Source organism: Egretta garzetta, unplaced genomic scaffold (genome assembly GCF_000687185.1).
Source record: "Egretta garzetta isolate BGI_Z169 unplaced genomic scaffold, ASM68718v1 scaffold59, whole genome shotgun sequence".
NCBI classification, from domain to species: Eukaryota; Metazoa; Chordata; class Aves; order Pelecaniformes; family Ardeidae; genus Egretta; species Egretta garzetta.
In genome coordinates, this window is record NW_009267230.1 from 5,875,237 (window position 1) to 5,901,297 (window position 26,061).

Below are 26,061 nucleotides of genomic sequence, written 5' to 3' on the forward strand. Positions count from 1 at the left end.
CTCTTTCCCAGCCATCTGCTATAGGAAGTTGGCAGGATACCAGGCTAGACAGATCTTTCATTTAAGCCAGCACTGATGTAAAGGCATCCAAATACAAGTAAAGAGTCAACAGAGGTTTACATGTTTAAGATGCTTTGTTATCATAGAACATGAGAAGTATGTAGGAGTCAAGCACCTAAATCATATAGGAGATCTCTAAATGCTAATATGCTTACTAAATAACATACAGATCTGATCCTGAGCATGCCCAAGATTAAGAGAAAGTACCAATGCAGAATTTCCATAACGTTTGAGCAACATGCATGAAAAGATTTTTTTTTTTCTAAAGGAATATATGTCCCCTGTTTTAGAAGTTACAAAGAAATAATTGACTACAAACCTAGCCTTGTGAGAAACAGGGGAGAACAAATACCCACTTTTCAGCATCATGTAGGATATAGAATGAGAGAATTGCACTAGAAAAATTCAGTTATTTAAGGTAAAAACTGTTACTGCATCATCTTATTACCAACACCATTCAAATTAATGAACCAAGTCAGAAATCAACCCTTCATACACGCCCCTCCCTGGGTTTTTCCTAATACAGTCTATCTGGATCCCTTATATACGTATGATATGTTGACAAAGCAATCCAACAATACACTTCTCCCAAAATAATTCAGGAAGAAAAGTCATTAAAGCCATAAAGTATTTCTCAAACCAAGTAATATCTAAACCTTCTGCAGCTATATAAAATGAAAGCCTCCTTCAGCATTACTATATTGAAGTGAGCTTATGATTATTCAATTAATCATTTTGCAGAATCAAACCTTCTTCACTTCACAGACAACATGACTGTGAGGAGGAGATGTGACAACATCCAGGAAAAAGAGCAGTCACCACACCTTGGAAAATAGCCAACTTTGCTTCTTGGGTTTTGTTGGGGGTTTTTTGGCATTTGTTCTTTCTGTTGTTTTGGGGTTTTTTGGGGGGGGGTGGTGTGGTTTATTTTTTATACAAGAAAAGAATGATAGTAACAACTAAGAGTTTTAAACAAAACAATACAGCAAGCTTCCTAAAAGTTACATAACGTATTCACTGAAGTACCACAATTTTACTTTCTCTTTCCTTTCTCTTAACTTTAAATGATGTATTTTTCAGCTGTATTTTCAGTAGCTACCTTCCTAAAAATAAGTTTTCCCATTCCGATCTATCCAGCTGGTTAGAAGAAGCCATACATGTCCTGCTCTCATCCTCAACCTAAATGAAAGTAATTTTTGCAGAAGAGCATTTTTATTTAATACAAAAAAAAAAAATTCTATCTTTGCATGCAGACAGAGACAAAAGCTTCCCAATCCAAACAAAATAATGGATCCTGGCACTTTTGCCATCTAAGCCACGCAACAACACACTGAAATTGCAAGCTGAAGCTGATCTCATAACTTTAGTGAGGCATTGATGGCTGCAAGCCTTTTTCCTCAGAACAACTTTAAAATAAAGGCTTAGATGAACTGACATCATAAGTATACTCTGTTTAATGCTCTTTTCCAAGACTCTTTAGAAAGTGCAGGCAGACTTCTAATAGTCAAATTTGCTAGTCTATCACAATAAGGATCTCCCTGCTCCCAATACAAATTTTAAGTATTTCAGTTTCTTCTTCTACACTGTAACTTCCTAATTCATGTCCTAACAAAGACATTTTTAATTGTGATTGTTTGGGATAACAGCATTATTTTAATTCCTGTTAAAAGACAGCCTGTTGTGTTGGGAAAAATGAAAAGCCTAAGTTGTGCTGCAGTTCATGCACACAACAACCACATGATGTTGCACAGTATCTATTTACAAGCACAATACTTCATTTTTTTAATTTCTAAACTGATAAAGAATTGTCATGCTTTACCTGTGATTTCATCTCATAAAGCGTAGCATCCTCTGGAGTTAATTGAAGCGCTTCATCCCACTTGTGAATAGCCTCTCGGTACCTGCAGTTAAAACAATATTACAGTCTCACTACATTTAAAGATACTAGATATTTCTATTTATATACTGGCATTTTCCTACATAAAGTGCCATGGCAACTCATTAGTATTAATGATTTTTCTAACTACTTCCCTGTAAGACATGCTGAACTGTTTTCAGGAACTGGCTATTTGTTCTTCTGACCAAATGGATGCTAAGTACTACTGCACAACTCTCCTCAGATGAATTTACAAGTCAACATAGGAAACCTATGGCAAAGCAATGACTTAAAACCAGAAATCTTGAACCAAATCTAATTCCTCTCACTGTCAAAAACAGCCTTAGTCAGGCATAAAGAAATATAATTGGAACCCAACATGCCTTGCTACAGTCATCACTTAAAATTTATTTTCAGCCTAAAAAGGCTGAAACATAAGAGTTGCCCTCCTGCATTTCTGTACTGTAACTTTGGTATACAAGAAGGAAGTTGAAAGAAAATAGCTACACTGAAATCACTCAACTCTGGGAAGGTATGCAGCAGCTTCATACATATGTTGCCCTTCCCTAGAAAACCGAAGAAAACAGCGGAGTTGACCATAAACCAGCAAAAAGCAGGTCTTTCTCTTGAACAAAGAGGGAAAACCCATCCAAACGCATACTAGGGTTTTGAACGATACTGAAGAACTGTAACAGCACATAAAATTTCAGTTTTGTAGTCTTTCAGCCCTAAAGGTGGCCTCAGATTAACGAGTCCGTGGTGTGCCACAAGTTCTCTGAATCTGTTTCAGAATCCACCTTAGTTATAGAACAGCACAGAAACTGCTATTTTTATATTAATTTCACTGCAAAGGTATGAAAAAAAGTGACTTGATAGATACACACTGCAATTTTAATATACTATCGATAAAACTGATTTTCACACACACTTCATATGCAAACAGTTTATCTTCCCCTACTCCCCCTTCTTCTTTCTGCTTCCCTTTCCCATTTTTCAGGCCTCCAGCTTGTATTACGTCTCCAGGTTTTCTAGAGCAGTCACACGAAGCCTTCAGAAAGTTCTGAACAGATTTGGAATAAAGGATGGATTGGAAAAGCAATGGAACTGAAGTCAAACTCTCATTATGATTCAGGTATTATTAGTTTGTAAATGAGACTGGTAAGTATGCTTAGCATTCAAATTAAACATAAAGGGATGTTTCAATAAATTTTCACATTTCCTCAAATTTTAGCCACCAGCTGTGCATTTGTCACGCCAGTTCACTCCCAACGGGCAGGTGTTCACACTAAAGGAAACATCACCACATTTTCTACATATGTCAGTAGAAGCCTTAAACTGTCATTTAGTTAGCAAGGATTACTTTTTGAGTAGAAGATGATAGTTTTGTTCAAGGCCTAGCACAGACATAGCACAATAAAACTTATATGAGTAAGGGAAGTCCTCAGCTCAGTTAGGTGGTGTCCTGACCCATGCAATGAGGTGCAATACTGTGAGTGTAGCAAAGGAGCTTAGAAACAGACTATTTGGGAAAACAGGTCAAACACAGTAACGACATCAGTTACCAGAAAGGAAGGAACAACACTGGCATTTTGGAAATAGAAAGATGTAAGATAAAAGTTGTATTTCAGGAATCTCCATTTTTACTTCTGTGGAGGGGACAGCACTGCTCGAAGTGTCAATCTGAATGGGATAACAATTCGTAGCAAGAACACACTACCTCTGAAGGGAGCACCAAATATAGGCAAATACTCACCCAAACCCTGTTGGGGTTTGCTGCCAATTTGCCAGCAGTCTGCTAACAGAATAAAGACGGGCAAGGGAAAAGAGGTTGCGCATTCACAGAAATGCTGTGCTATCTGTGTTGTGTGTATGAACAGCAAGTTACACAGCTCCACCTGTGAGCCTCAGAAAGCGTGATCCAAGAGAAGCAATGACAGAATGCCGGAATTGCTTCCCAGGCCTGAGAACACTACAGAAGAGGGCTGGAGAAGGACGACTTGTCTGCAGGTACATGCTGCATGTACATGCAGTTGCTTGCTCGAAAGACTGATTGCTGCCTACCAGTTTACCATGCGGATATATCCATGCTGCTGTGAAACATCAATCTTTGCAGTGCATGTATTTCCTTAAGAAGAAAGTCTGATAAAACATGGCTGTTTTATTCTTTTACAAATTATCAGGAAAAAAGATGTTTCCATTGCCATTCCAGGAAAAACTAAGGACACTGTTCTTATTAAAAGAAACTGAGCCATATTGCTTGCTCTAATAATGTAAACTTAAGAAAAATTCCTTTCAATAAAGACAGTCTTTTAATCAAAGAATTTTCTACCTCATTCTTTTGAAGGAAAGATTATATACTGTATTAAATATCAAACGCATTACTGAAAAAGTAGCCTGGGGATATAAGATACAGTTGTAAAGTCGGTGTTCCAGTAAATGTTTTATGAAAACCATAAACCTTGGCTGAAGTAAGAAGTGAGCTAGCACAGGGGTAGTGTTGTAAAATAAATACATGAGAAACAGATCATTCTACCGTCAGTATCTTTTTGAGCTGAACAGTACAGGACCTTTATCATTATATGGAGGAAGAAGTAATTTTGAAAAGGAAAACTTCAATATAAATATGTTTTGTGCTTTGGGTTTAATTAACATGAATTTAATGAGCATTCCATTTGCTATTCCCATTCCTTTTCTTAACAAGTAAATAAGCTCACAGTTGAGCGACTAGCCTGTAACAAGCGCGTATGCATCAGCTGAGCTGCAAAAACTACCACGACATAGCTGGCAAGTGCAAAGTAACAAATTTCAGCTTAATGCTGTTCCATCGAGGTCTGCCTGAACTTCTTCCCATATGCCTGCTATGGGAAGACAGCACACATGTTCAGAAAACATGCTATGGCACAGTTGATGCACAGTAACATGAATTTGAATCATATAAGAATCAGAAAAAGGGATAGGAAACCTAGCACTTAAAAAATTAAAATAACTTGTATCAAAAATAACATCTCAGAAACAAGAACGAGACTCAAAAATTGCAAATCCATCCACTGGTGATGCTATAAACATTCTTCAGAAACCTCTGGCACTTATTAAAGTGGGGATCAATCCCAAGCAACAGTTGGCTGTGGGCCAACTGACTGGAAAGCAGCTTTGCAGATAAAAGACTTGTGGGTTCTGGGGAACAAGAAGTTGAATATGAGCCAGCAACATGTCCTTGTGGCAAAGAAGCCCAACAGCATCCTGGGCTGCCTTAACAGCAGAGAAGTGATCTACCTCAACTCTGTGAGACCACATTTGGAGAGCTGGGTTCAGTTCTGGGCTGTCCAGCAAAACAAGGACATGGACACACTGGAATGAGTTCAGCAGTGGGCCCCAAAGAAGATTAAGGGCTTGGAGCATCTGTCATATAAGGAGAGGCTGAGGGAGATGGGACTATGCAGCCTGGAGAAGGGAAGGCTCAAGGGAGATCTTATCGAAGTGTAAAAATACCCAATTTGGAAGGGGGGGTAGGGACCAAAGAAGATGAAACCAGAGTCTTCTCAGTCATGCCCAGTGAGAGGACAAGAAGCAACAGCACAAAATGAAGCATCAGAAATTCTGTTTAAACGTACTCCATTGTTGGAGATATCCACGACCCACATGGACAATGTCCTAAGCAACTTATTCTAGTTGCCCTCGCTTTACACAGGAGTTGGAGCAGAAAATCTGGTAGGGTTCTTTAGGCTTGTATCATACGAAGACATCAATAACCTCAGTGATACATGATTTAAGATGAAATACGATTATCTCTTGGATAAACAAAAATATTTTAAGCAAAATATAGCCCTACAACAAGTAGACCCGTTAATTTTTAGATGTCTGGGATTACTATAAAAAGGTATCTAATGTAGCAGTAAAGAAGTCACAGAATATTGATAATGGACGTATTTTATGAAATATCAAATGAATATTTCCAGCAAAAGTAAAACCCTAATCTGTATATAAGTAACTAAGCATCTAAATTCCAGGAATAAAGCATTTTGAAGAAGAGACTATCATATTTTTAAGTATTGAATTACTATTTATGTGCGTATAGAGATACAGTACTTAATTTATCTACCCACAGTGATTTCAGTAAAATAGTACACCTCACTACAAAAAAAATACACAATTATAACCAAAACTTAATTATCATTTTCTCTTCTTTATTGCAATGCCATAAAAAGGAATAAATTATTGAGAACTGGATACAGCTGGGATGGCTTCAGTGTAGAAGATTTGATGGAACTTGCCAATTTTTATTTCACAGCATATGAAATCCCATAGCTCCCCTAACGTACTAAAACTAACTACACTCTCTTCAGACGTGCTACTGACCATCTGGGAGCTAAACAGACTTGGCACGTTTTACTACAGCTTGCTAAACTTTTGAAACAAACACCTCATGCTTACACTTCACTTTTTCAACAGTACTTCTGGGAAAACAGGATCTCTTGAACTCTCTTAAACAAAATAATTAAAACAAATTCATACTTCTGTAAAAAATATTTAATTGGAGGCTTCCGGGTAAAAAAAAAAAACCAAACCCTGTTCAACTTACACAGAGATCAGGTTTTGAATCATACACATACATATAATGCTAAAAACCATCACTGCAGATCATGCAGGATCTAGAGCCCCAGAGCTTTACTCCAACAGGCTTGCCACAGTTGATGCTTCAGGAACAGACTGAGACAGGGCATGCTCAGAGCGGCACTGACAGTATCTGAAGATATACTGGAGAGATGAGATGGTATCAAACTCAGACAAAATGAGACAGGCCTGCAGGAGAGAGGCAGATCACAGTGGTACTGTGTCAGGAGAAGGGATGAGGCAACATAACTCCTGGGAATTCTTAGGGACTTGCAGGGGCAATCCTATAGTCTGATGTTACAGGAGGATGACGAAAACCACAGTTAGACAGAGCTAAGGAAGGTAAGAGGAAAACGGCATTTTAAGAAGAATATGGCTAATTGTCAAATACTCCTGTCATAGAGGATGAATGTGAATGGTCTGTGGCCACCAGAAACACCAGCTAGAACAATTTTAATCTAGCGTAAGGTCAAATTCAGACTTTGGTAGAAGCTACAGAAAAAGAACACTAGTCAGTAATTACATAGAGTACATAAAAAGAGAAGAAAAGTGAAAAGCAAAGCAGAAGTTGATTACAAGAATAGACTTCCCTTTTTAAGCCGGGAGATGAAGCAGGGCTGGACTGTAGGAGAAAAGACTCAAAGAACAGGTGAAGGAGATTGGACTAGATGATCTTTAAGGTCCTTTCCAACTCAAACCATTGTATGATTCTATGAATAAAGGAGAATGAACGTAACATGGCTTTTTTGTGTTTAACGACTTCAGGGCCCTGCGAACCAGCTAGGTGTTTACAGTAAAATACTTCCTCTGCTGAGGGTGGGGAGGGAGGTGTATGACACTTTATAGAAGCATCTAGAGAAGAGCAGTGTGCAGAGCAGGCGAAAGGAAATTGTTTGCTTAAGTGAGCACAGAAAAACCCTATCCATAGTTAGTGCCATACTGCATGTTTAACCCTGCTGGTAACCTTCACAAGACTGGTAGGTCTTTCAACACATGAAGTACAATAGTAAATGTTCTTTTGAAATCTTAGAAAATCTACATTTTTTATTTTTTTTTTACTGCAGACAATTCTGACACTATTGATGAATCATCATTACTGCAGCTCAGAGGCATAGCTATGTTATGGTAAATAGAGTGTCATCTGTTACTTACTGATTATGGAGGGAGAAAGTTAAAACAGACTGCTTCACTATCTACTAAAACTTCCAATAAACATTTTAATTTAACAGGGTGATTTACGTGCAGCCACACTACTGATGATAGGTAAAAAGGTGCATGACAACTCTTCAGTGGCACCTGACCATATTCTTGCCCTACAGTAAAGGGGAGAGAAATGCAACCAAACGTGCTGTAACTGCCCTTAGAGCAGGTAAACTGTACTGAATTTACCATGGGGTAAAACAGCGTGCATGTAGCTAATGCACATAATTTCAAAGCATAAGTATTCATGAGAGTTGCCCTTCTTGCACATATTAGACCCCTCAGTATCAGGTTGTTGACACCTGGACACTAGGAGAGCATATAGTGAAAATAAGTCAGACTTATGCAGAGTTTTTTCCCATGCCACAAATACAAAGTTCTGTTACAAGTAAAACAGTTGAATATACCACAAAATTAAATAGCTACACAAATATTTCAAAGAGATTTATCTCACTTAAGAACCTCCACAGATGAACAGATGGGAAATAGCATTTCAACACATGCCAAAAGCAATTACAACATATCGTCATGCTAAACTACAAGATCAAGTTTTTAATGTAAGTTCCAATAGCTATTCTCCTAATAACTACTTCAGCCACACATGTAAATATGGACACTTTTTATCATTTCATCTATTAGACAAAAATAGTTTTTAAACTAACTTTGTCAAAGAAAAGGTATGAAATCCAATACTGGAGAAAGGCTCAGAAGCGAAAGCCACAAAATCAGGGTTCTGGTACCATGTCGGACAGCGACATCCTCTCTTACATGGGAAAAACATTTAATTTCCTCACATGCAATATGAAAAAGTAATCTCATAAAAAAATCACTCACTACTACTTCACAATTATTTTACTGAGACCCAGGAATGGAATATACTGCAGTAAATAATTTTAACAACAAATGACACAGGATTAAGGCAACAGAATACTAGACAGCGATGGGGAGTGAACAGTGCCTACACTTGACAGCCTGCCGTAAGATGTCTTTCACAAATACATTTTAAACTGAGCTGTAAGCTGAGGGGCCTGTTGCCTTTGACTTATTTTATACCCTTCTTTACAATCAGGCCAATCACTGATTCACGGTCCACCCCACTCAGATACTGTGCTTACCTGTAAGGAGACAAGAAAATTTGCAAGACAAATGCAACACCTCCAGCTGCTAATCAATTCTCTTGCTGCTAACTGAACGAGCACTGTTGCTCCTGTGCCTTATACACTGGTACTATCAGTGTGCGTGATTTCAGGGGTTAGTCTTGAAGGAAGACTTTGGAAAGTGTGTATGTGCATATGCTTGTGATTATTCTTCAAACATGAAATAATTACTTCAGCTCTGACTAATATAGAATTATACAGTTGATTGACAAGCACTGGTTGAAGCAAGACCAAAGCACGTATTTTTCTTTTGAAAAAAAATCTTTGTATTCAGGAAAAGGCCAAACAAGTTGCATGCTAGTATACAAAACCCTAGGTAAACACACCAATCACATGCAAAATTCTAGAAACTGAGTGCTCTACAGTTTTGTGTCTGGTCTTGCTGCAAAATCTCCCTGGACCTGGCACTGCTACTTCATATTTTTTTCCCTGAAAATATGGATTAGTACAAAACTTGTATGATACAACACAGAGGAATTTACTTACCTGCAGTGAGATTACATCACAAAGCCTGTCAGAAGCTCAAAGAAATACACTGCTAAACACAATGACTTCTTTATCTTTGCAAACAGTTCTACAAAAATGCTCGAAAATGTCAAAATAACTGTAATTTGACAAGTTTGGGATAATTTTAATTATTTGTGGTAGTATTGAGAACTCTGTAGTGTAATTTTCAAGTGATCATGGTTAATAGCACAAGTTGTCTCTACAAGCTGTTAACTTAAGACACCAGAGTATTGTTCAGAGTGGAAGAACAGAATTGGAAGATTTTATTACGCTTCCTTCAATTAAGTTGTGGCTTTGCTGGTTTAGTTTTGTCATGAAAACCACAAGACCTACTGTCTCTGACTGCATACCTGACTAACTATAGAAATATTAACAGATAGACTACAGTGAGAAATATTTAGATTTTTACCATGTAAAAGTTGAAAACTACAGTATGTATGAATGTCTGACCTTAAGGAGGAGTCAAAAGAAATAAGCTATTTCTACCCATAATCTATTAACATGAAACTGTTAAGTAGCTGCAAAACAGAACATGAAGAGGTATGTAAAAATACAGATCTTAATTCACCAGACAGTGTGCAATAATATTTGAGAACTTTACAGACTGGCAAACCTTTTACCTGTATTTCTCCAGCATCTATAGTTGCAAGTTATATAACATACCAGCCTGTCTTAAACATATGGTAGAACAATCACTTTTTATTTAAAAAGGCAGTGCTAACAACAGAGTTGTTAATACAGAGGAAATAACGGTTATAGTCACATAAACTATAAGTCATATCACAGTGCTTAAGAAGAAAAATTGTCAAGACCTTCCGCACCAAGAAATATTCTCACACAAGAGAACGTTTAGTACGTCGTACAAGTTCATTCAAGAGCATTAAAAAGAACAAATAGGAGTTTTATATATACAATTTTTTTTTTAAATTCCATTTTTGAATGCTTTCATGCTCAACGTTCATGTCAGATGACAACTGGCAAAAAAGAAAACACCTAAGGAATCCTCTACAGGGTCTAGAAACTGCTTTGCAATCTTCTATAAAAACATGGAGTACTTTGTTAAATCCCAGCCTTGTAATTTAATATAACATAATTAATATTGGGCACTGCCTGCCATTTTATGGGTGAGAGCTCTGTAGGAAGCCAAAACAGTGACAAATAGGAGCAGAACTGAGGTTTACACACTGAAATACAAATCAAGAGCAGGAATACAAGTTTTATCACTCCTGAACATGCCATTTCATTATTTAAACACTAAGAACAGATCACAGTAACCTTACAAGCTTCAAAAGAGAAGCAATTTTATAGTTTCAGGAAAATCAAGACACTATTTTAGTATCCTAAACAAAAGCTGCATTTATATAAATCAAGTATCAGATATTGCAATACTTGTAATAGTTTAAGTATCCACAGAGAAGTAATGTATTTTTATTGCTGAAATGAAGAATACAAAGCTTTGGTTCCTCAAAATAGTTTCAACAGTAGTTCTGCTGAAAGCAACAGGAAGAAAAATGGAGAAGAAAAACTGTTATGCTGCATTTGAAGCAATTTTGAGGTCCTATTCCAGTCTTGAGAATTATTTGTTCAGACAGCCTTTAGAAACATAGTAGTAGAGCTATAATGATGGGTACCATCTGTTTTCTTCTTAGTTGAGTAGGCATTTAATCCTTTTAACCTTTTAATTATTTGTCCACAGATGGCTGACAGCTCTGTCTCTTTTACCTCATATTATGATCCTACTGATTCTCAGAAATCAGTCATAGAAACCAGGGCAAGAAGTCAAAAGCTGTCAAGAGCACCAAAAAAAAATAAAGGCAGCAAAAAAAAAAAAATCTGGAATTTAGATACCAGTATTCCTCCATCTTTCTCAAAATGACTTATTGCCAAAATATAATGTTGAAGGGTAGGGTACTAACAGGGCAAAACATTTTGGGAGAAATGGTACACAAAAAGCAATAGTGCGCTCACATTCTATTCTGAGCAGTTCCATTTCATCTAGTTGACAAGCTTTTGTTATCTTACTAAATAATGTAATTCCCCTTCATTTTCTTTCCCTCTATTACTTCTGGCCTCTTTACAGTGTTTGCTGATGTCAACATCACAGAGTAACAACCACAGAAGTTATACAAAAAACAAAGTGAAAGAGATAAAGCCACAGGAAACATGTAATTCTCAATGGCCTTTTGAGACTTAAAGGGCAATTTTAATTAATTTTTCAGGAAAGTACCAATAAGTTATGTAGGCAGGTGCCCTATAGTCTCTATATAGTATATATATAATGTATATATACACACACAACTATAAAGTACCAATAAAAATACTAGTCAGCAATACCCATCAATTCTCCTGAAATAAGGGAAATACAGATGTGTGACGAGCAGTATGATCTACCTACAAGGACATAATATACACATAGACAGATGGCGTAGAGACTGGATGTCACCATCCAGAACTAAACGAATGTATCAGACGCTTCTAAATCCCAAGATGACTAACATGCAAGTCATATGTGGCAATACAAGTGAGAACTCTCACTACCAGCACTGCAGACACACGGAGCGGTGAGCCTCAGCGTCGCTAGGCAAAAATGTTCTGTACAGGGACAGATGAGGCAAGCTCAAGTTTGTGCTCCAGTTTCCATGACAGAGCTAGTTAGTCACTGACAACACTGTTATGCTTCTACTGATAAGCAACCTTACAAGAACCAATAGATTCAGACTGATTATTTTTGTTGGCAGTACGATTTTGCATTGACATAATAGCGCCTATTGAAAGAGAGTAACAGCAAGAATTGTTTGAACTATCTCCTTCAATTTTTTCCATAGCACAGCATGAGATGCAAAATAAAACATTAAAGATTCAACAGAAAATTAATATTTCAGATGGTTTTATCTACATTAATTACGGGACAGTAATACTTAAGCCATGTGGTCCACAGTATCCTTTCTTCTAAATCCTAACTCTAAAATGAATACTTCCTCTTATTTTATGACTCAAATCCTACGCTCTACCTAGCAGGGAACATCTACAAATAATATTTTGAGTTCTGGAAGGACTCCCTTTCCATTAAACTACCCATAGATTTACAACACACTTTCAGAAAAGTAAACAGGACAACAGACACTAGTTTGTTGCAATAATGCACACAGCTGTAATGCATCTGTGAACCCAAAGATCCCTTCTTCTGGAGGAGAAGAAAAAAAAGAAAGAAAAGAGAAGCAGTCAAAGCTTGATAGCTTCAGTGTTGCATCTGGAGAAAGGATCCATCTCTCAATTAATTATAAAAATATGCCCTTTAACATACATTCCTTATGACCATCTCTGTTTAAACTTTAGGTTGATCCCACTCATTAGATAAACATAATTAAGTTTGACTTGCAAAAGCCTTATTATCTCTCTGCAAATCCTTTTCCTGGATTTAATGAAAACTACCATCCACAAACTCTAAGAACATCAATGAATTTTCTTTAGACTGAGAAACATTCTCACTTTGCTAGTTTTCTTCCAGTTTTGCTCAAGATTTAAAATTTCTCTCTCTCAATTTCAATTTATTATCAGAATGTGATGATCAAAACTAAGTAGCTTGGGCACCCCCCCAAAACTATAAATAACCCAGAAAAAAAAGCCAGGTTAAAGATTTCTCCCATACTTATGCAATGCTCCATGTTGTTTATACTAGTAACTTACATGAAAATTCCTTAGGTTTTATGACAGCAATTTATTCTGTAAATTAATTAGGACACTTTAATATTTATTATTCTAATTCTAGTATTGATTTCTTTTTATTCTGCATGTCAACAACACTTCTAAAATTTTTTCTGGTATTGCTTGGAATTCCTTTCTCACTTTGAATCCCACAAAAGAAATCAGCTACTAAAATAAATATTTTCTGAAACCTCATTCATTCAATTCCACCTACAACACAGAAGTGTTGGAATTCTACCACATTTTTGAAAGGCAAATACAAAATGTCTTAATACAGAGTTGTAGAGTCATTCTAAGCGCATTTTCAAAAGTCATTCTGCACGCTCCTCATCTCAGTCTACTTCTTGCCCCTGGTTTGCACCAGTATAAAAGCTTTTGCTTCTTAAACCAAGTCAACAGTCTAATCCAGGTTATGACCTGTCCAAACATCAGTTTGTTTTAAAACATCAAGCAGCTCCCAGTGTAACTCTCCATTTGACTACACAAGCATAAAGAAGAGAGCTTTATTCAGGCAGCAGTGACACTGCCATACGGTAATGGTTTCACACGATCGCTAGTCTTCAACATCTCAAGTATGTGTTTGGATGTTGGAGAAATTCACAGTCCTTACTTTTACTAAACAAGACAAATGTTGTGACAGTCATGAAACTAAATGCATTATAAAAAAATGGCATCTTTAGCACATAGCTAAAAAAAAAAAGTGTACTTCAGTTATGTACTGCTAAAATTAAGAGAAAAAAACTGCTCTGCATATAACACATTAGCATGGTCCCTTACAAGCTAAGCAAGAGTAACTTGTTCACGGTCCAGATATAAAGTGAGAGAAGAATTAGACTCATTCTGAAGGAGATGAACATTTAAAAATTGTAAAAACTGAAATGTCTGGCCTGTGAGTGAAAACTATTCAGAGACATCCAGTTCAATTTGTAAGTGAAATGGAGTAACAATAACATACAGCAACATTAGACAACAATACCACAGAAATGAAAGAACTTGTCTCCACTTCCCTTGTTGTTCAGCCACTTAATTCTAATACCTGTTTTCCTCCCTGTTTTGGCAAAAGCGTTTGTGAACCAGATCAGCGCCAGCAACCAGAAAGAGGTTATTTTTCAGCCAGGCTTCTTCTCCAGTCCAGTGACAAACTGGTACTTTGAGTTGGCTCCCTGCGGGGTAAAACAAAAAACTGGGACCATTGCAAAGGGGTGGAAATGAGAGGGCTGGAGAGTTGGGTCACATTGATCCTGACTGAAATCGGCTTAACCAGCAATAGAACTGCAACTTTTGGCTAGATACCTGACTTGTAAACAACCAAAGCTAGTAGCATGTATACCAGCCCTTGCTTTCAATTAAAACAGGCCTGATATAATTCAACAATTTTCTACAAAATGACTAAACAGTTAACTCCCGTGTAAATAAATGAATAGCGTAAAAAGCAGTACAGAAAGACAAGATCCACAATAAATTATTTCTTTATTAATTTGATGACCACAAGACCCTAAAGTAATTTTTTCTTGTGGTAGTACATTATGTTATGAAGTCAACTCTTAAACAATTAGCAGTGCTACAACATCAAATATTTCCACGAAGAAAGAAGAGAATATACTGCTCTTGATTTTCCCCACCTACTATCTGAACTAATCCTTCAGAAGACCTAACTGAACAAGACCTTGTTCCTAAACAGTTTTTATTCTGATCCTTTAATGCCAAGCATCCTCTCCAGTTTAAGGATGCTTTCATGATATGCCGTAAGATGTGGAGGATGCCATTTAGGTAACTAGAAACCAAGATCTTTGTAACAAAACACATTGCCGTATCCTACTTCTTTAGAAAACTCCTGAAACAAATACTGATGGACAATTATGATCCCTTAAATTCAGTAAATGTTAATCTTAGAAAATATGGACAACAGGTACACATCATGTTCAGTGAGGATCATGCAAGGGATACTGAACTGCTGTTTCAAAATTAAATTCTATGAACCATAAAGACAGTTAAAACAAAGCAGGTGGAGGGGAATATTATCTTTCTCAGCAATAATAACTAGGCTTTGCTTAAGAGCAACTGTACAAAGGTATTAAATCAGGAAACAGCTTTTTTTTTCCCCTGCAACTTCCTCTATGAAGAAAAATAATATTATAAAAAATCATTTCTAAATACAAAGGTTTTATTTTCAAAGTAAAAGCAACTAGATGTATTTAACAGTAGAGCTGAACAATAAACTAAACCACAAATCTGTAATTTAAAAATTAAATATGATAATATTTTACAGTATCGAAGTTGTAATACACAATGTCATTAATATAAGGAATCCTGGACACTGTGACAGCAGTACTTCAGGAGAGCAACTCTTGCCAGTGTCTGTCAAGCAAACAATGTGGAAAAGGCCCCAGGTGGTATTTCTCTGTAAAAGCTGCTTAGGTTATTAATGTAAATTACTAGATTTTGCTAAATTGTATTATACTGTGTATATAAATAATATAATTCTTCACATTTAAAAGCTGCATTATTACAATGTCTAACTGAAGTTATGGGCAAAATCTCTTAGCTCAAGTCAGAAACATGTTCTTTAACTTGCTCAATAGTTTGACTTTTGCTTTAAATTATTTACATAAATGTCTAGCTGCCACCTGTCAGTACAGACCCACTAGCAGAAACTGGTTCCTGCAGGATGGCAATACTGCTGGTTTTGCTGCCACTGTGTCTACTATTTTAAAAGATGGTCCCTGTCCCAGGCAGTTTGTAACACACAGCAAGAAAAAAGGAACAAAGACAGGTTCAGAGATCAGCTCTGAAAACAAACAAGCCAACTGTGAGAGAAACTGGCAGTGGAGCACTTCAGCTCAGCACAACACTTAAGAGAAAATTAAAAGGCACCAGGTACACTCTGCTGCATACACTTATTATCCCTCATATGCAGCAAATGGCATCAAGTGTTGCTGAGGAAAAATAGCTCATCAAAGGCTGCACAGCATGCACACACATCAGATTCAAAGAAAATCACAGACTGTCAAAAGAATAAAGTAGAAGGAGGTAAAAAGAGTAATTAACTCTACTTGTGTATAATATACAAGGCTAGAAATATGCCAGCACATGTGCTTTCACATATTTTTTAAATTTTAAAACACAGCTATGATAAGGAGTGACAAAAATGAATTGTAAAATATTGTAGTAACAAAAATAAAATAACAATATTTCTATTTTATATTATTTATTTACAGTCCATTATGTTATGTAGTTCCTTAGAGGTCCTTAAGTAGTACTTCAGAGTTATTCTGGGATTAGATGCAAATATTCTATTTGGTCATAAACAAAAGCTGTCTGGAAAAAGTGGTAGGAATCAAACAGAAGCAGCTAGCAATCTAAAAAATCAGAAACTATCAATTCCTGCCCTACTGATTACTAAGAAGACAATCCAGGGTTTTTTTAATTAAATGTAAAAATCAGAAGCAAGTATTCATTATTTTCCAATAACTTCACATGCAACAGAAAGATAGAAGAAAGTAATTGTCAGGTATGACTCCTCTATACAGATATATTAATATATAGATAAAAATTAATGCATACTGGTGAAATTTTTATTTAAGAACCAATGTTTTTTTCATGCTTCTTCAATTCCGGTAACATAGTCTACATATTTAAATATAAGGGGGTTTTAAGTAAGCAGACACATTTTCAAAGTGTTCATTTAAAAAAACACTACATAGCACATGTCCAGTGAATACAGCAGCTTTTCACTTACAAATTTCTGAAAATTGTAGACAGAAGAGACTCTCTAAACTTAAATCCAAAGACAGAAAACACACAAAATATCCTTCATCCCCAAACAGGTATTAGCGGTTAGGCCTGATCCATCCCACCTAAGTTTAGGAACCTAACCCCCAGCATCTGCACAGAGACTTCAGTCACCCTGTAGCCTCGCAGGCTGTACCTGCGCCAGCACACTGGCGGTGCCGGGGAACGCTCCCGGTCTCTGGCACCTGAGAAGCGTTACTCTCAGTTTTACAGAGCGGTCCTTGGCGTGGCTGTGGCCAGCCAGCACTCTCCCAGACAGCTGTCCATGGGCATCCTGTTCACAAAGGCAAAAGCACCACATAAACGGTCCTAGTACATCTATAATGTATCTGTAGGGTTAACAGTGAGCAGCAGGAGCCTCCAAATTGCCATTTAAGAGCTCAAGTGAGCTGAATTATGTTGATACCTCTTTATCCTTCCATTGTGAAGAGACCTTGGACAAATACAGATTCATATGTTGGCTGACTCCACTATGTGCCTGAAGTTATATAGGATGATATATAGGCATCAATTAAATTAAGTTTTATACTTAAGGAAAATACAAATACATACATGCTTCCACAGTCTACAGTTTTTCCATGAATATTCCTTTCTGCTTCTATTTACAAATACACACCTACTAAAGAGGCACACATTCAAATACAGATGGATAGTACAATGTCACGAGTCAGTATCCTCAAGTAACAGTAATTCTAACAAAAAGATACTCTTAAAATTATTCAAACTCTGTGTACAGTTTAAGTAATCTACAATTCTTCGTGCACACACACACTCAGAAAAATCTGCACTAAATTAGTAACAATTTCAAAACTGAAATCCTATTTTTCCAAATAATAACCAGTTGTTAGAAAATACTGTTTGCCAGAAAAAAAAGGAAGTAGCTAAATTAAAGGTAAACTGCAATTTAAACAGATGGAACTACTTAGAGCAAACATTCTGCAAAGAACTTCCTCCTCAGTGAGAGGAGACAACTAGATGCATCACCAGGAAGCAACAAGCTCTATCAGTAAGTAAGGAAAAGCAATAAAGCTAGCAATAAAAATTAACTTAAAGACAAAAAATTAATGTGTTACTTCACATAGCAGTTTACGGGAGGGTGTTAAACACTGTAAAACACTCTCTTTTTTTCCTGTAGAAAGTTTATGAGGCCTGCAAAACAAACCATAGGTTCCGACTAATAAGAGAGAAGCTGCAACATGTGCTTTTCCCAAAAAATGGAGGTAAGAAGTCCATATTTGTTCAGAGTCTTTTCTGTTTCAGCTCATGCGCCCTGCACTCAAGAGTTGCAGTTTGCACACCCCTAGTCTCATTTTAGCGAGCATAACATGTGTAAGGCATTCTCAAAGAAGCTAACAGCAAGGAAGTTACACACACACACACACACACCCTAGACAGTAATGCTAAACACTGAAAAACATTAAAAAGTGATCAGATATTCCGCCTAGAAGTCATGACCGTGTTAATCAAGGCCCTTTTCATACCATACAGTTTTACTTAGTGATAAGCCTATTTTCTCCGCATTTTTGCATGATTAGCCTTAGAAAACACTCAACCTAATCAAAGCTAGTAATTACTGAGGTTAAAAATTTTTATTTTATTTGGAGAACACTGGTATTGGTCATTCACTCTGAAAGAGGTAAGCAATATATGGAGTAGCTAATTATATCTGGCATGCAGTTGACATCCAAGGCTGACACCAGTTGTTTTCAGCCTACAAGGAATAGTAGGAGTGAGTACTTAGTACATTCTCCTAGTTCCATCGTAAGCATTTTCTAGGGATTTCCCCTACACTTAATTACAAAATCCAACTGTGTTAAGGCTTTCAGATCACTCTTACAGAAGAGTCAACATTCCCGATGCAATATATCAGCAACCTAACAGAAGTTTAGTCTTCATTCTAGGAATGAGATATAAAAGCTAAATTTTTACACTCCCAGATTATCTACTGAATCAATTGTCTTAATTTTCTAACCTTTAAAATATAACTTTGTTTTAAATTAGGTCAGTTAGCAGACAGAGATGGTAAGAAGGCAGAACAAAGACTGCCCATTTCTTTGCGTCTTTCTCAGTACCCAAAGCATTTCACCAAAGATACACAGACTACTGACACAAAATGAAAAATAAATTAAAGAAAAAGAAAGAAGTTTCCTATCCACTGTGAAAGGTTCCATACCAAGAACCTGTACAGCCAAATAGGAACTACCTTCTGTATTCTAAATGCATCTGTAGTTTTAATGGGATGTAATTACAGAATAGTCAAGATTGGAATGAGTATCTGGAGATCATCTAGTCCGAACAACCTGCTCAAAGCAGGGTCTGCTAAAGCAGGCTGCTCAGGTTGTAGTCCAGTTGGGTTCTGAGTGTCAACAAGGATGGAAAGTCCACACCATTCTCTGGTCAATCTGTCATCTATCAGGTTGGCCAAGCATTACTTCCCCTTTGCTAATCAATGCCTGCTACTCCCAATAACCTCCTTGTACTTCCTGTGCTTCAAAATGGTTTCCAGAATTATTTGCTCCATCACCTTCCCAGGGACAGATTTGAGGTTGATGGGACTGAAGTCCCTAAATCCTCCTTCTTACCCTTCCTGAAGATAAGTTTGCTTTCTAGCAGACCTCAGGAACCACCCCCAGTTGTCATGACCTTTCAAATGCAGTTGAAGAGTCTTTGTGACATCAACTAGCTCCCTCAGTACTCATGGATGCACCTCATTAGGTCCCATGAACTTGTATATGTCAGATTTGTTCTAATCATTTCATAGTATGATCCTCTTCCACCATGGATAAGTCTTCCTTGCTCCAGACTTTCCCTCTGGTCTCATAGGCCTGGGGTTCCTGAAGGCAAGTCTTATCAGTGAAGACTGAAGCAAAGATGACATTGAGTACCTTGGCCTGTTCTGCATCCTTTGTCACTACATTCTCTACCCCATTCAGCAGAGGACCCATACGTTTCCCGGTCTTCTTTTGCTGCTGATACACCTGTAGAAGCTCTTCCTCTTGCCCTTCACATCCCTCCCCAGATTCAACTCTAGGTGGGCTTTGGCTTTCCTAATCCCATCCCTGCACAGTCAGACAAGGTCTCTATGGTCTTCCTGGGTCACCACCTCCCTGCTCCCACCTCTTTTACATTTCCATTTTATATTTGGATTTTGTCAGGAGCTCCCAGTACATCCCTGTACTCTTCATCACCTTTTCTTCATTTCCTCCTCATCAGAAGGAACCATTCTTGAGCTTGGAGAAGATAACCTGAAAAAATGCAACCAGCTCTCCTGGACCCCCCTTCTCTCTAACATACTTCACCTCTTCTAGGCTACTCTGTAATGTAACTCAGCCTATTAACTGCTGAAATGTTTCCGCCAAAGAAAGCTGTTGGATCTTCTGGGAAACCTCTTTATTAACAATGTAATATGTAACATCAGTTTTTCAACCCAGTGATCTTTGCCCTTTGCCATGTTAGTTGCATCAAAATGAATTATCAAGATAATCTGAAAGCAATTTTATTACTTCAGTGCTTTCGTAACTCATTAGTAATCAAGTGCTTATCATAATCTAAACCTGAAAGACACAGGTAAATTGAACACACACAAATGAACACAACAGATATGCTTTTCAACCTTATTTAAGTAGGCATTACTTTTGGCTCCAGTTGCCAAATATATTATTTTTTTATAGCACTTGACTTACCACTGCACTAAACACACTTTTTAAAGGAGCGTGCCTCATCATCTGACACTGACACCTTACATCTAGTGAGAAAGACAAACTCACTTGCAGCTTATATAGCTAAGGAATTGCAAGCTACACATGTTGAAGTGATGCTGGCATACTAGCATCACGGGGGAAAAAATTCTCAACTGCTAAAATGTGGAATAAGTAGCACTTCACAGAAGTTCAATTTCTTTTTTAAATTAGATTAAAAAATTAAACTAATTCACAAAACCTAATTCAGTAAACAGTTTAATGAAAAAAATTGACCTATTATCGGTCTGCTCATAGCACTTTGACATGTCTTTATTTAATTCGCTGCTGTAAAAACTAAGGGAAAGAAAGAGTAAAACTTTATTAATCTATCTAATTTACACATCAAGTGACACCAAGTGACAAAGTGACACCACTATTTAAACATAGGTGAATCTCTATAAGCTCAGCCAAAACGTAAGAGTGTTCCAGTTGAAAACATGGTCTTCCCAACCAGCACCTGCTTTAGAGATGGAGATTTTTTTAGTGCAATATGGAATAATAAATAAATATAATCAGAAGAGAGAGCAGTATTAAGTTTTATTTAGCAAAATTGAAAAATTAAATGCAAACCAGTAAGAATTTAAACCCAGTAGTCTCTATTCGCAAAAGAAAATTAAGTATTTAGATGAGCATTTTTTTTGCACATCTTCAGGGTACACTGAGAAGAACTCTATCTCCACCTACTGGACCAGCTGCAAAAATGTTTATAGTTTGAAAACAGCACAGGGGGATTGCAAAGCCATCTATATGAATATGTACCTCAATTATTTTGAAGATACAAGTCTGACAGAATTTTTTCTTCTCCTTGCTGTTAGCCATCTACATGCCGTGTTTGAGGATGCTATACTTGATTGTTTAGTCTCACCTAAACTCATTTTTAAGCTTGTGTCCACAGCCAAAGACTACCTACCTACCAGTAAAAATACACTGTAATTGCAAATTGCTGTGATCAAAATACTGAGGCTGAGCACATGAACTTTTATCCTTTTGGATTGTGCTGGATTTAAAACCATATAGAGCTATCAACACAGAAAATCTAACCTGGATTATGGTTGTTGGGTTTGGTTTTTCTTTTTCTTTTTTTTTTTTTTTTTTAATTCCCATATATGAGGGAACATCCATACTGGTGTCTCAAGTTGGATAAAATGCCAGCATTCTAAGTTACATATAAGCAAAACCAATTTATTCTCTGGAATATTCTCCATTCTATTCACCAACAGACAATATACTGTTCCCTAAAAGACTGTGTGTATGTTTGTACATGTTTATTTGCTCCTTCCCACGCATCAAGAGCACACAAGTGCACCACTTCTTCCACACATCTGCCTGTTCTTTCTATTCTGACAGTGAGATCACTCATTCGCAATTCATCTTCATAACTGCCTACTGATCAAGTTTCTAGGTCATAATTTCCTAAGCCACATCATCCACAATAACAGACCCGCTGGGATAATCAACCCAGTCCAACACCTGTTTCTGGTTTTCCCAACATCTTTCTTCCCATCTTACAAAGAGACTAAAATATGGATCAGAAACTGTTCTCTTCAGCACCATTTTTCTTCCACGTGTGTCTCGGTCTCGGCTTAAGAGGCTCATGCACACACATTACAGCAGGTACAAAGACTCCTCAAACAGCTCCCCCAAAAGCTGAAAACCCACAGAGGGCTGCCACCTCCAAAACAATTCACCCATGCCACTCCTGAGTCTGTCAATGGGCAAAGACAGCAGGCTATACACACTGTGACTCTCAAGAAGCCCACTCATTATTCCTTCCCCCCAAGGAACACCGAGACTCAGTTTACAACACAAGTCAATCAGAAACAGACTTCCTGCATACACAGAGACTAACAAAACCACTGTGGGGGTGTAACACCATCACTGCCTTCCCTTACCAGAAAAAATAAGCCAATGGACTAACCAAGCATAAAGGTAGTAATCACTATTCTAGCTAAGTTGTAGTGGATCCACTTAGAAAATTCATCTTTCATCACCAGCTTTGCACCCCTGTTAGTTGGTCCCAGGTAAGAGTCCAAGGACACTCACCTCCTTGGCCCTAGGGAGTTTGTGCAGACTCATCTCGGATAGTGAAATTTCTCACTTGTCTCCTGATGAACTCTGTCCTGCTCTTCTGGTTTAGTGGTGGACTTGGCAGTGCTAGGTTAACTGTGCGATGTGATGATGTTAAAGGTCTTTTCCAACCTAAGCGATTCTATGATTCTATATTAATTTTGCCATGCATATTAACTCAGAGTCTCTTTCCATAAGAAGTGAAGCTGAATTTATTACTTTCCGTTCTTCCTTTATTTAGCCTCTTGCTTCTTCCCAGGTCTGTTTTCTTTCAGGATCCCCTTCTTCTCTTCACTCCATAAGTGACACCAACTAAGACACCACATTAGTTACCGTCTAGCGCTCAGTCTTTGCTTTCTTCTGAGTTTCCTCAGTAGAAGAGATCACAGATGGCCAGGGCTGGAAGGACCTCTGGAGATCATCCAGTCCAACCCTTTTGCTAAAGCAGGTTCACCTAGAACAGGTTGTACAGGACATCGTCCAGGCAGGCTTTGATACCCTTTGATATCCTTTTACCTAAATGCTACACAACCTAACTCAAATCTTTCTTTAGCTGTTATTATGCTTTGATATTTTGGGAAACAATCTACATTAAGTATTTAATTATTTATGTGAGTCTGCTTATGTTGTACAAATGTATATTCAAGAAATGCAAGTCTGAAACACAATTACAGCAACCACTTTCCACCAGAGAAAATAAACATTTTCATTCTGCTTCCTCAAGTTCCCTGTAACAGTATGTCAGCAATTCTATCTGCTTAAATAATAAAAGCCTCCCACTGCGAGTTTAGACTCTAATCCATGTAAAACTTTTAAGAGAAAGTTATGTACCCTGACAGCACCATACGACCATTATTGCTCAAACTGTACAGAGTGTGCTAGAGTAACTGAAGAAAACTAGAATTTCAAGTTAGAACTTCTGTAATGCCTCAGATATGAGAGTGTTAACATGGAAGAGTGTGACAAGTCTCCCAAAAGATGCATTTTAATTTCTTGTTACTTGTTTCTCATACTTGTTATAAGCCATTCAGTGTTTCTCAGTAGCTCTCATAAGCAATTCTGATGAGATACAATTCTCACCAAATTCACAATAAAACCCTTTTGTTGCTACTTATGGATGGGTTAAGCTTTTGTATTTTTTTAATTCCATCTCTATGACCAACTTAAGATATTAAAAGCATCAAAAGTTAACTGCTGCTCAAAATAAATATATAGCAGTCTGCATCTCCCTGCCCTAAACCACATACACGACAGATTATTTGCTGCTGTTCAAGAAATTTATTGTACTTTATATAATACACAAAAAAGTAACAAAAAAAAAAAATCAAAAAACCCCTTACCAAAATCCACATAGAAAATACATACAACATCCAATGCAAAATACAAGGAAGGCAAATGTAGAACAGAAAATAGGACAGAAATAAAAATCAATCTCTGTTTAATATATGCAAGTACATATTAGATGTAGAATGAAAATATTTAGAAGTACTTCTGTTCTCTCAAGCTTAAAAACACAATCTCTATATCCTGAAAAGGACAGAACAGACCTACCTTTTTGTGGACTACTGTATGATTTGTTTCCAGCGTTAAAGATGTTAACAGACTCTTAATTTGTGTATTCTGTGTTTTCAGCTATTTAGTATTAATGTAAACAATGTATGCAGCTGCTGCATTAAAGGTATTGATACAATGGCAGCATGCTTAAAACTGTTTTAGCTTAATGTGGTTTAATTTAAAGTGACATTTAAAAGGCTTCAAAATTTTATTCATGAATTACAGAACCCAGGAACACAAAAGGATGTACAGAACTGAATCACTGTGCCCCTCCCTGAACAGCATCACCATTCGAGTGAACGGTGAAGAGAGGAAATTTTATTTAGATATTTGAACACAAGCCTTTTCTCAAAGACATTGTTAATTTATTATTTTTTATATCACTGTATGTTTATTACCATATATAAACTTGCCGGCTTTAAACTTCTAAGTTGTTGTCTCCTCCATGTTGCTCAGGAAACCCTTTAGGATGAAATTTCTTAACACAAAAGATTTAACAGCACGGGAGTGCATACTGACTTACTATGGAATTGTTTCTACCAGGAAAACAATGGTTTATCTGGTCTGAGATGATTAATAAAGCAGAGATGCTCGTAAGTAAAGTCAGGATACGGACTGATATGCCAAGCATTCTGAACATTTTAAGGGGACTATTCTTGGACTGTTTTGTCCCCCTCCACAGAAGATCTAGCCGAACTATGTAGTTAGTATGTAATTTGCAGTCCCTTTTTACTCCTCTAACTGCCCTCTATGCCAAGGGTGCTTTCTGCTTGAAGCATAATAGGACAACAGAACCATCTTTGCAACATCCTTCCAGAACTGCCAGAGTCTCAAGACTGAGTACTGCTATCAGATGATGTCCAGAGCAGCTACATGAACCCAACTTGCCAAAAGTATCAGACAGATTAACAGTGCATTAGCTGCTTTCCTGTATTTGCCTAGGCCCTGTACACATGCAAGTAAGCTTACTCTTGATAAGAGGAAAGATAAATTTATAAGAGATAAGAAAGCTACCACAGTAGCTAAAGCATAACTTACAGGGTGGTTTATCTCACTGTATCTTATTTACCCTTTCAGATCCAACCAGTTTCTCATCTTCCTCCTTCTATAATTTTTTTTGTTACATGAACATACAAAAATGAGATGGAATAACTTCCATTTCACAGCTGCCAACACCACCAAATGAAACAACTTAGTACCAGACAGTAAAGGTAGAATGAAAGAAGTTATCCGTTTTTCAAATATGAGAATTGTTAATGCAGCTGCTAGCAAATTACCTAGTGTTTAGAGAAGGGATTAAAATACCATTTAGCACCTGTCCAGTCAATGAAAAAAAATATAACAGTAGTACCTCCTATTTTCAGCCAAGCTTGCACCTTCATCCTTCAGCTGCTTACTTTTCTTTACACAGTCTTCTAAGAGAACTTCCTTTCTTCTCTTAGTTGCATGCACCCAGTTACCATCATCATCATCAGCCAGATCCTTGTCATCTGCAGCTTCTGCCTCAAATTGCTGAGAAGTAGCTTTTGAAACTTTCTCACCGATCTTTCTCTTCCACCCAAAAGAAGCCATTTGGAGAACTAGAGAAAACACATGTTTTCAGCAGTTAGATAATACAGGTTTTAAGTACATAAAAGAAAAAAAATACACATCGCTCATCTCGATTCTAAGACAACAATATGTAACCGACTGCCACTCCCCCACACAAATTCTGCCCACCGGCTTCACCAGAGGTGTCACTCAGGCAACTATAATTTTGAGACCAGATAGAAGATGTTCTCTAGCGGGCGGG

At 37.2% G+C, this 26,061-nt stretch overlaps 1 protein-coding gene across 1 annotated transcript in view; it reads right to left on the minus strand.

Moving 5' to 3' along the window:
* TTC33 (tetratricopeptide repeat domain 33) overlaps positions 1-26,061 on the minus strand; it is a 48,502-nt gene that overhangs the window by 19,154 nt on the left and 3,287 nt on the right. Inside the window, exons 2-3 of the mRNA XM_009647330.2 lie at positions 25,621-25,849; positions 1,880-1,961 (exon numbers count right to left, since the gene is read on the minus strand). Coding sequence (XP_009645625.1) covers positions 1,880-1,961; positions 25,621-25,841 — 303 coding nt within the window. The 5' untranslated portion in view covers positions 25,842-25,849. The remainder of the gene's footprint in view (positions 1-1,879; positions 1,962-25,620; positions 25,850-26,061) is intronic.